This window comes from Sinocyclocheilus rhinocerous, unplaced genomic scaffold (assembly GCF_001515625.1).
Source record: "Sinocyclocheilus rhinocerous isolate Xijiao unplaced genomic scaffold, SAMN03320098_v1.1 scaffold564, whole genome shotgun sequence".
Lineage (NCBI taxonomy): Eukaryota > Metazoa > Chordata > Actinopteri > Cypriniformes > Cyprinidae > Sinocyclocheilus > Sinocyclocheilus rhinocerous.
Window position 1 is genome coordinate 136,006 of NW_015645070.1, and position 11,277 is coordinate 147,282.

General features: G+C 36.8%; 3 protein-coding genes across 4 annotated transcripts in view; 1 reads left to right on the top strand and 2 right to left on the bottom strand.

Moving 5' to 3' along the window:
* The window catches only part of LOC107705385 (vesicle transport through interaction with t-SNAREs homolog 1B-like), a 17,295-nt gene extending 11,644 nt beyond the window's left edge, over window positions 1-5,651 (bottom strand). Inside the window, exons 1-3 of one of the 2 annotated variants that reach the window (XM_016508650.1) lie at window positions 5,578-5,651; window positions 899-1,200; window positions 463-521 (exon numbers count right to left, since the gene is read on the bottom strand). In XM_016508650.1, the coding sequence (XP_016364136.1) occupies window positions 463-521; window positions 899-995 (156 nt within the window). In that variant the 5' untranslated portion in view covers window positions 996-1,200; window positions 5,578-5,651. Of the gene's footprint in view, window positions 1-462; window positions 522-898; window positions 1,201-1,313; window positions 1,377-5,577 lie in introns of those variants that run through there. The other variant, XM_016508651.1, reaches the window with a different exon arrangement.
* Window positions 1,874-7,130, top strand: LOC107705384 (retinol dehydrogenase 11-like). The gene is made up of 7 exons (XM_016508648.1): window positions 1,874-2,022; window positions 3,761-3,879; window positions 3,995-4,150; window positions 4,232-4,336; window positions 5,558-5,767; window positions 5,858-6,047; window positions 6,927-7,130. The coding sequence occupies exons 1-7, from the start codon at window positions 1,943-1,945 to the stop codon at window positions 7,027-7,029; spliced, it is 963 nt and encodes a 320-aa protein (XP_016364134.1). The 5' UTR covers window positions 1,874-1,942; the 3' UTR covers window positions 7,030-7,130.
* A 1,139-nt stretch (window positions 7,131-8,269) lies between these two features.
* LOC107705383 (zinc finger FYVE domain-containing protein 26-like) overlaps window positions 8,270-11,277 on the bottom strand; it is a 28,550-nt gene continuing 25,542 nt past the window's right edge. Inside the window, exons 39-40 of the mRNA XM_016508647.1 lie at window positions 9,581-9,631; window positions 8,270-9,489 (exon numbers count right to left, since the gene is read on the bottom strand). Coding sequence (XP_016364133.1) covers window positions 9,286-9,489; window positions 9,581-9,631 — 255 coding nt within the window. The 3' untranslated portion in view covers window positions 8,270-9,285. The remainder of the gene's footprint in view (window positions 9,490-9,580; window positions 9,632-11,277) is intronic.

Below are 11,277 nucleotides of genomic sequence, written 5' to 3' on the forward strand. Positions count from 1 at the left end.
ACTTTTATAAAGAATATCTCTTTGGATTTGAGACTTTAGTCTTTGCAACTTTACAGATCTTCTTTATGCACCAAGAGCTTGTAACACTCCAAAGAGAAAGGAAAAAATGAAATCGCATCATATGACCCCTTTAACATTCTTCGAAACATTTGGGATAATGTAAGTACACAAGTCAGCAAAATATATAACATTGTTCTAGTGGTTTTTGGATATTTTAATTTAAAAAAAACGTACATATTGTGCCTTTAACAACTGCTTAAAGCTAATGACAGCTGGCAAATCAAATGTTATTTAATATATACAGAGAGAGAGAGAGAGAGAGGATTTCAGAAGCTTACAAATTACTATAGAAATTTCCACTTGACTTTTCTAAGCCTAATAATCATAATTTTAAGATTGTGTCCAAACTTTCAACCTATACTTTCAGCTAGTAGTGTCAATCCAGACCGACAACTAACTTACCACTTCTTCAGCCTCTGAAACGCACTCATCAAAGTCCCTGACAATCCTCTTCCTTTCCTCTGGACAACACAAAAAAAGTAAATTAATCTCATTAATGTGTTAGTATTAAAAAAAAAAAAAAATCACTAATACCATAATAACAAAATGCAGATTACACTGACACTGGTTCATAATGTTGAATCTGTAGCCTTTTAAGGCACAATAATAATAATAATAATAATAATAATAATAATTTTGAGTGAAAAGTTTGAAAAGAAAAAACTTATGCTTAAAAAAAAAAATCAAATCCGTGTTTCTGTCCTACACTCTTATATATCAGTATATGCACTCAACTGTCTGAATACTCTCTGTGAGTCCACAAGGCGAACAATATAAACATCTGAAACGTCAAATCCTGCTGTCATGATTGAGTTATAGATATAAAGAGTTTATTTACCTCCCTGGCACCTCTGCGCTCGTTCAGGCATCAACTTCACTTCTTCATATAGAGATCTGTACATCTCATGCAGCTTTTCAAACTCCTCAGTAGACATATTGGAGCGACTATATCGAAGCCTTAAGCAAAAAAACGATAGTTCTCGAAGTCAATGAGAAGATAATAAAAGAAAAGCAATTTGGCGTTTGTTGTTGTCTGTAAATAGTGAGAATAATCGGCTTTTCAAGCAATAACGAGATCCTCGGGACAGCAGCAGAAGCTTCCTTGTCGGACCTCGTGATTATAGGTGGCTTTGTTTTTGCCTGAAAACAAAAAGAGGGGAAAAAAAGACCCAAGACTTTATTTAAAAATATATAAACACCTACAACGCAGTTATATAATAATATTTATGTTTATTACTTATACTTTAAGATACCTCATATTGCAAAATTTAACAAACGTGTGGGACTGTTCAAGAGGGCAAACATATGGACAGCTTGCGTCATAAATACATTGTGGGATCTGTAGTTTACATTTTCCAATAAACCCAAGTAAACAGGTTTTGGAAATATGATCGGCCAGTCTACACTTCAACTGAGTGACAGAGGAAAACGCGATCACATAATATTATCTGTAATTAACTTGCATAAACGACAGATAAAGATTATATTATGGCTTAACCCAAATAAATAAATAATAGACGTTCATATTCGTTTTTACGATTTTAGTTCCTGGAAAAAAATATTTAATTTCATTTTCAAGACACTTAATAGCCATTTTTTAAATCACACACACACAAGAGACATGTAAAAAAAATATATATATATATTTAATACAAATATTACAAAAATATAGTAGTAAATGTAACTAACATAATAATTTTAAAATAAAATAAATGTTCAACAAGAATGACATCCATATGACATGAAGATCCATACTATTTTGTTGTCCAGAGCATGCAAACTACAATCCCATCATTCCCTGGGATCACAGCTTTTAGATGTGAGTGGGAGGCTGAACACATTCACACCGACAGAGACAGACAGGAGTAAAGCAGGCAGTTTCATGATGCTTATGCTCGTGGTTATTGCGTCAGGTTTAGGGGTGGTCGCGCTGATTTTAAGGTTGTTTTCTCCTCAAATCAGGTAAGCAATTCTGTCTTTTTTGTCGAGAAAGATTCATGCTATTCAGCCCCATTCATTTAAAAAAGACTGCATGCATACATTCAGTCAGTCAGGCAAGATTCATACATTCACAAGAGCATAATGTGCAGAAGGGATGAAAAACATTATGAGGTGAGAGACTACGACTGAAATCCCAGTCTATGGATGTAAAGAAAGCATTGCAGCCACTGAAGCGTACAGCCCAGAGCAGTATGAATTACATTACAATCCGGTTAAATAGTCACAACTGTTAATCGAACCAAACACGACCTTTAAACAACAGGTAACACATTATACATTTAACACGATTTTATTTACTGCGAGTGTAAAATGCGCTCGCCACTATGTTGATGGTTGTCCCGTGGTGGACCCGCCTCCACTTGACAGGAGCTGCTCTAGAAAGCGACCAATAGAATGGCAGCCTGGGCGGAGTCGCCCCGCCCATCTGCGTTACGGCGCTGCGTCATTGGCTCCAGTGTTTGGTGAAAGCTTTCTGCGTGGGATGGATCCCTTAAACCGTCGCCACGGATTGTTTTTTTTTCTCCTACAGGTGACTTCCCGGGCTCCGTACTTAACAGCTAGAAGTGTTGGCTGAATGCATATAATTATAATAGGACTATATGATTTAGGACTGCCTGTTCTTTTTTTTTATTTTTTTTATATATATATTTATTGAACATTCTTCAACTTAAACAAAACACACATGAATATAAACCATAATCATAATAAAAAATAAATAATAATAATAATAAATACATAAAAATATATATATATATAAAAAATGGGTGAGTCGGCAAAATAAGAATAAGCAGACGTATCCTAGGCCACTAAGAAGGAAAAGAAAAATTAGATACTCAAATTAAATGGATAACCACAATTAGTACATAGCGAGGTATCCTTCAAAATATAATTTCTGATCTGTAAAAAATGAAAAAAGTCCTGTTTTAATAATTTATATTTCTGTCTCAGATCCTCAAAGGACATTAGGCCTTCTTCATCAAACACATCCATAAGCCGGTTAATACCTTGATTCGCCCAAAATTTAAACCTCCCATCAAATCTGCTTGGAGAGAAGTCTGGGTTATTCACAATTGGTGTAAGAGCAGAGGTTAGTTTAGTTCTACCTTCGAAACGACAAACAGCCCTCCATGCCTTAAGTGCATTTACAGTTACAGGGTTATCACAATTATCCAATAAGGATTTAATTTTTTTGAGAAACAACAGATCCACAAGGGGAAGTTTTGACAACGTCTGTTCAAGGTCCAACCAAGTAGAGGAGTTATCGAGAACAACCCAATCAGAAATGTATCTTAGATGAGCAGACCATTGATATAGCTTAATATTAGGTAGGACTGCCTGTTCTGAAAAAAAAAAATCAAACTGAATACAAAAAAAAATTTTTTTTTCTATGATTATACTACGATTATATAACTGTACTGTATATACACACACAACAAACATAGTACAGTTATACAGTTATTTATAGTACACGGCACGCATAGTACAGTTCTCAATATATATAGAAAGAGAGAGAGAACTGTAGAGAACATGGAATGACAGAACAGTTGCCTGGATGAGCTGTTAGTTAGATCCTGCTTCAGATATTTCAACCCTGACTGCCTCAACTGACCAATCAGACAGCCATGAATAAATGTAGTATTTTCGCCTGTTTTTAGCCTTTTTGTGATGATCTTTATAATATATTTTAATGTTTGTGTAGAAAATATGCAGCAGGAGGAGTGTGTCGATCCACAGCACGGTTAGATGGAAAAGTTGCCTTGATCACAGGAGCAAACTCGGGAATCGGGAAGGAAACGGCTTTGGATTTGGCCTCTCGAGGTCTGACTCTTCGACGTCTTTATTATATACCTTACATCTTTAAAAATGCCTAATGAAACTATTTGAATAATTCAGTTTAAATACACATTAACACTTCAGTTCTGTTTGCTGACAGGTGCACGTGTGATTCTGGCGTGTCGTGATGTAGAGAAGGGCGAAGAGGCGGCGACAGAGATCCGTACACGAGTGGGTGGAGCTAAAGTGGAGGTGAGGGAGCTGGACCTGGCCGACACCTGCTCCATCCGAGCCTTCGCTCAGAGATTCCTGCGAGGTATTGCCTTATGATATCCAATGCAATGCAACAACCAAGATACAGAAGTCCCAGATATGCGAGTTTTGTTTCTTCATTCAGAAGTTGATCACCTGCACATACTGGTCAATAATGCCGGAATCATGATGTGTCCTTATATGAAGACAGTCGATGGCTTTGAGATGCATATTGGGGTCAGTCATCTGGGTAAGTGCGACTAATACTTGTATTTATATTAATATACATGTTTGCAAACCTGTATATTAATATACATGTTTGCAAACCTGAATTTTTTCACAAGCAGGTGCTTTTCTTACTGTCAAAAAAACAGGCCTGTCAGGAATGATTTCAGGACACATCATAGTAATATCTCTGTTCGTTAATTGGCACATTTTTTGCATGGTATTAAGAAAATCAGGAGATATGATAAAAACAAAGATTTACATCTCGGCATCAATAGCCTCGCGGGCAGTGTGCTAACATATAGCGCCGTTGCGCTTCGGGCATCCCAAGTTCGAGTCCCATCCCCCCTCTCTCTCTCACTTTGCATCTTGTCTAAAATACTGTCATGTCCTAATAAAGGCAAAACCACCATAAAAAGTAAATCTTAAAAAAAAGTTTACATATCTTCTGTACATTATCGTTTTACTCATGTCTTAACCTAAAATAGATGTTATACAGTGTTGTTACTGTAAAAACTAAAATGATTAAGAAACAAAAAAGTTTTTGTTTATTGAAATAAAGATGAAATTAGATTACACTTGGAGTTTACTTGCGTTTTACGCATGGCATAATTAACATGTCAGGAGAAATAATAAGTTTAGAAGTTAAAAAATTTCCATTGTTAATGTTAACTAAAACAATTAAATTATTCTTAATAAAAATTAAGATTAATTACTGAAACTAAAGCTGAAATAAAAATAAAGCTTATTAGAAATATATACAGGTGTTCAAAAGTTCATTTATTTCAGTAATTCAACTCAAATTGTGAAACTCGTGTATTAAATAAATTCAGTGCACACAGACTGAAGTAGTTTAAGTCTTTGGTTCTTTTAATTGTGATGATTTTGGCTCACATTTAACAAAAACCCACCAATTCACTATCTCAACAAATTAGAATACTTCATAAGAACTTCATACTTCAATAAAAAAAACATTTTTAGTGAAATGTTGGCCTTCTGGAAAGTATGTTCATATACTGTACATGTACTCAATACTTGGTAAGGGCTCCTTTTGCTTTAATTACTGCCTCAATTCAGCGTGGCATGGAGGTGTATATATATATATATATATACATACATAAAAGATCAAAACTGAAAATGTAAAAATAAAGTTTAATTCAAAATATGAATAAATACTAATTTAGTGCATAAATATACTACAATAACAAAGAAGTTTTGACAACTCACTTCTGCACTTTCCATTCAGGCCACTTCCTGCTCACATACCTCCTCATTGGTCTGCTAAAGCGTAGTGCTCCATCACGAATCGTGGTTGTTTCTTCACTGGCACATAATTTCGGCTGGATTCGATTCCATGACCTGCACAGTCACGGCAGCTACAACAGCGGCCTTGCCTACTGCCAGAGCAAGCTGGCTAACGTGCTTTTCACACGCGAGCTAGCGCGCAGGCTCCACGGTGAGTACTGCTGTACATCAAACAAGAATCTAAAACGAAAAGTGGAATCCCGCCTTACAGAAGATGTCAGTTTGACTTGTATTTCATCAGGGTCAAACGTGACAGTGAACTCCGTGCACCCGGGAACGGTGAGGTCAGAGCTGATGCGTCATTCTACTGCGATGTCGCTGCTGTTTGCCGTCTTCCCCATGTTCCTGAAGACCCCGAAGGAAGGAGCTCAGACGTCTGTCTACTGTGCCGTCGCTGAGGAGCTCCAGTCAATCTCAGGCAAACATTTCAGGTGCAGCACACTTTAGAATGGGTTGCAGTTTAAAGGGATAGTTCACCCAAAAATTTAAATTCTGTCATTAATTACTCACCCTCATGTTGTTCTAAACCGTAAGACCTTTGTAGCGAATCAGCTCAAAGGGGGAATATGCATTGCACAATTAATCATAACTAGTTATAATTAATTATAAATATTTAGATCCGCTGTAAGTATTTACTTGACCTCTCAGGGTCAACTGTCTGTCAATTCTAAGAACGTTAATTTCCTTTAAGGGAAATAACTTTCTTACTGTACAATACTACACAGAGCATGTAGCAAAAATCTGCATGATTAGGGACTCTGAAATGTTCCCAGGCCCAGAAACGTAGCAAGGAGATCGGTAAAATAGTCCATGTGACATCAGTGGTTCAACCGTAATTTTACAAACCTACAAGAATACTTTTTGTGCGCAAAAATAACGACTTTATTCAACAATTCTTCTCCTCCTTATCCCGTCTGCCGTGGCGTGCCCCCATTTTGGAGAGTATCACGACCATGCGCTTGCATCCGCTTTATGTAAACGCTGGCCTTGTTTACATTCAGAAGAGAGCACGCGCATGTGTCGTGATAATCTGCTTTGGTTAGCAATGACATCTACTGTCTGGACAAAATAAAAAACACTGAGACATTTCTCAAAGTATCTTCTTAGTGTTGCACAGTGTCATACAAGTTTGGAACAACATGAGGATGAGAAAATTACGACAGAATTTTCATTTTGGGGTGAACGTGAATACATTCACTATATTCCAAGTCTTCATATAATAGCTTTGTATGTTAAAACCGATTAAAAATCATCCAGTTTCTTAGGTACTGGCATGTTATTAAACCTCCCTCTCTGTCTCTGCCACACAGTGATTGTGCCCCTGCTTTTGTGGCCCCTCAGGGACGTAATGAGGAGACGGCACGGACTCTGTGGGATGTAAGCTGTGAATTACTAGGGATTGAGTGGGACTGAAACATTCATTTGACCTGCTTTTTTTCTCTTCTGTTTTTTTCCACCTTTTCAGTAATTAGACTTCTTTTGTCTGTCTTGGTTTTGTTTAAAGGGTCATATGATGCGATTTCAATTTTTCCTTTCTCTTTGGAGTGTTACAAGCTCTTGGTGCATAAAGAAGATCTGTAAAGTTGCAAAGACTAAATCTCCGTGTGTGACGCTGTGTTTCGTTGTGAAAGCGGAACTACTTAGTTTGGCCTTCCAAAAGGACACGACTAGAAATCAGTGGTTAAGTTGTATTTACAACACTGTTCCAGAACGGGCATAGAGGAGAAACAATAATGTACAGTATGTGGAAATTAATGTGTTTTTTTAACCTTAAACCGCATAAACACATTTCATTACACCAAATACACAAAATAATGTTCTTTTTAGCAACATCATATGACCCCTTTAATACATTTGTGTGCATTTTCTCCAATCCATGCTAGCACAACCCACCTTGTTCTTTCTGCCAGTTTTCTTCTATCATGCCCTTGTAAGACATGCAAGTATGAGTTTCTTTGACTCTAGAACAAATCTGTGAAGAATTTGAAATTCACTGTTTTATTCTGTTTGTATTTTGAACGCTGCTTTAACTCCCATCTTAGTATTGTCACACGAAGCTGCATATTTGAAGTCTTTTATACAGATGTGCTTTTACCTACTGTGGTACATTCATGACCAGAGATATTTAAATATATAAAGTTAAAAAAAGTATAATTTTTGTATTTTCCTTTCTGCTAAAATACAAATACACAAGGACATGTTGCAAATAACAGACAACTGATAGATCAAGTAAGTTCATTATTAAAAATTATTTTTAAAAATTAAAAATAGATAATTAATTCATTGTTAGACTGAAGTATTGTTTTGTATAGATTTTTATATATAATTATACTTTAATAACTTTTAATTATAATGTAATAACTTTAATATCACCCTTCAGGAGACATTTGTTTGTAATTGGATTCAGACACAAGTATATCCATTTCTTTGGCAACATTGCTCTAACAGTCTTATTGATTTTAGTACATGCATAGGCCTTGTAAACAGACGTAGTTCCTTAAAGGAATTGGCCACCTAAAAATTTGAATTCTGTCATCATTTACTCACCCTCATGTCGTTCCACACCTGTATGACTTACTTTCGTCTGTGGAACATAAAATAAGATTAAAGTCATACAGGTTTGGAATAATATGAAGATATGTAAATGACATGACAATTTTCATTTTTGGGTGAAATATCCCTTTAACATATCCCTTAAAAAGCAGTAAACCACCTCCCTTTTTAAACTGTGATTAACTTTACACAATAAAATGTATACACATTCACAGAGTTCACATTACAGGAGGGTCAGAGACAGTTTAATCTGATTAACATATTGTAAATATATACACACACCCTCTTTCACACACACATTCATAAACAGTGCACATAATTTCAGGGCGTTAATTGTAGGGTAATCTGTGTTATAAACAAACACGTAAGCAACATTTCACTGATACAGTATATTTCGAAAATTGCAATGTTATACCCAGAATCCCTTACTTTACAATTGTAACTGTTAGTTTAGAGTTTCGCAGTATCTAAAACACTGCGTATATTTGTTCTCAGCGCTCCCTCATCATAATGCCTGTAAATCACACCTTCCCTTTTAACAATACATTTTGTAGTCCAACCACATCTGATTGCAATCTCTCACTGAGGACCAAAATAAACTGCCTTTTGTTTTTGAGGTCTGATGTGACACTAAATTTATAGTGACACCATTGCAAACTTGCCATGAACTCAGATAAGAATTAATTTAATGGCAGACTCCAGATAACTTCACTACCATATGACCTTGTTCCATCAGGATGAGATTTAGTCACAGTGATTAGAAGAAAAATCCCTTTTCCTGAGGTAAGAGAATAAGCTCAGTCAAATACTAAAAAACACAGATGTGAATGTTGCCATAATTGTAAAATGTTTTGTGATGTTAAGCAGTTTTCTTTCTGATGGGGACCGGTAGATCGAGAGGCCTTTTTCTCATTTCATCAGATTCTCAGTGGATGAGGTTTGGTAGTTGGACTGGTCCCATAATGAGCTAGATTGTGAATAGACATGATGTAACTAAAGTGGCACAATGGTGATTCATTTCCTGGCATATTATTTCACTCCAGCCAATCAAAGCAGAGCAGAATACCTCAGTGACCAACAGGAATTAGAGTTCACAATAGAAACTGGTAGTGGTTATCAGTTATTGCCTTGTCGTTGCCGTGACGATCGTTCCTGATGCTCCGAGAGCCACTGGCGGCAGATATCGTGCATGACAGAGTCACCTGAGCTCTCAGCGGCCCGCATCACATCCTGTACAAATGGAGCCGCCTTCACAAGCTCAAGCTTCACAGCCTGGAGATACGCTGCCCGCAGCTTACTGCACTGAAGATATGCCTTTATCTACAGAGAGAGAGAGAAAGAAAAGCGCGTGAATGAGAGCAAGAAAGTGTGTGAGAAAAAAAAAAAGGACTGAGAAAGAGAGAAACCACACCTTGTTTTCTGGACTCTTAGATTCTAGAATCAGGCCCTCTAGTTCTTTAGCCTAAACAAAAGAAAAACAATTTTTCTGAAATATACACATTATATAATATACACACACACACATTGTATATATATGTATATACTGATATAGATATATGTATATACAGGTGGATCTAAAAAAATTTGAATATCATGGAAAAGTTCTTTATTTTTAGTAATTTCATTAAAAAAAAAGCAGACTTTCTTATATTCTAGATTCATTGTACACAAACGGAAATATTTCAAGAGTTTTTTTGTTTGTTTTGTTTTAATTCTGATGGTTACGACTTACAGCTTAGGAAAACTAAAAATTCAGTATCTCAAAAGATTAGAATATTTTCTCAAAGATCAATCAAAAAAAGATTTACAAAACACAAATATTCAAGATCTCCGAAGTAGGTTTAATTATGCACTCAATACTAGGTTGGGGCTGCTTTTGCACGAATTACTGCTTCAATGCGGCGTGGCATAGAGGCGATCACCTGTGGCACTGCTGAGGCGTTATTGAAGCCAAGGTTGCTTTGATAGCGGCCTCTTAACAATACCCCATAGATTCTCTATGGGGTTCAGGTCAGGCGAGTTAGCTGGCCAATCAAGCACAGTAATATCATGGTCCGCAAACCACTTAGAAGTAGTTTTGGCACTGTGGGCAGGTGCTATTCTTTTTGCAAAATGAAATCAGCCTCTCCATAAAGCTTGTCAGCAGAAGGAAGCACGAAGTACTCTAAAATCTCCTTGTAGACGGCTACATTGATTTTGGACTTGATAAAGCACAGTGGACCTGGACCAACACCAGCAGATGACATGGCACCCCAAATCATCACAGACTGTGGAAACTTCACACTGGACTTCAAGTAGCTTGGATTCTGTGCCTCTCCACTTTTCCTCCAGACTCTGGGACCTTGATTTCCAAATGAAATGCAAAATTTACTTTCATCTGAAAAGAGGACTGTGGACCACTGAGCAACGGTCCAGTTCTTTTTCTCCTTAGCCCAGGTGAGATGCTTCTTATGTTGTTTCTGCTTCGGGAGTGGCTTGGTTCTAGGAATGTGACAGCTGTAGCCCATTTCCTGAAGACGTCTGTGTGTGGTGGGTCTTGATGCGCTCACTCCGGCTTCAGTCCATTCCTTGTGAAGCTCTCCCAAGTTCTTGAATCGGCCTTTCCTGACAACCTTCCCAAGGCTGCAGTCATCCCTGTTGCTTGTGCACTTTTTCCTACCACACTTTTTCCTTCCGTCAACCTACTATGAATATATTTCGATACAGCACTCTGTGAACAGCCAGCCCTTTCAGCGATGACCTTCTGTGGCTTACCCTCCTTGTGGAGGGTGTCGATGATCGTCTTCTGGACAACTGTCAATCAGTAGTCTTCCCCATAATTGTGGTTGCATGTTCTAAACTAGCCCAGGAGGTACCCAGTATTTACACTCAAAATTAATCAAACTAATCAAGCTCAAAATGGAATATTCTAATTTGAGATACTGAATTTTTTATTTTCTTGGCTGTAATTCGGAACCATCAGAGTTATAACAAAAAAAACTCTTGAAATATAGTTTGTGTGCAATGAACCTAGAATATAAGAAAGTTTGCTTTTCTGAATTAAATTACAAAAATAAAGAACTTTCCCATGATATTCTTTTTTTTTTTTAAATGCACCTATATATATAT

Bases quoted from the DNA above. Each gene is read 5' to 3' on its own strand.
- LOC107705384 (XM_016508648.1), top strand. From the start codon at position 1,943: ATGATGCTTATGCTCGTGGTTATTGCGTCAGGTTTAGGGGTGGTCGCG. The intron at 3,880-3,994 runs GTCTGACTCTTC...GTTTGCTGACAG, and splicing joins TTTGGATTTGGCCTCTCGAG to GTGCACGTGTGATTCTGGCG. The intron at 6,048-6,926 runs GTGCAGCACACT...TCTGCCACACAG, and splicing joins ATCTCAGGCAAACATTTCAG to TGATTGTGCCCCTGCTTTTG.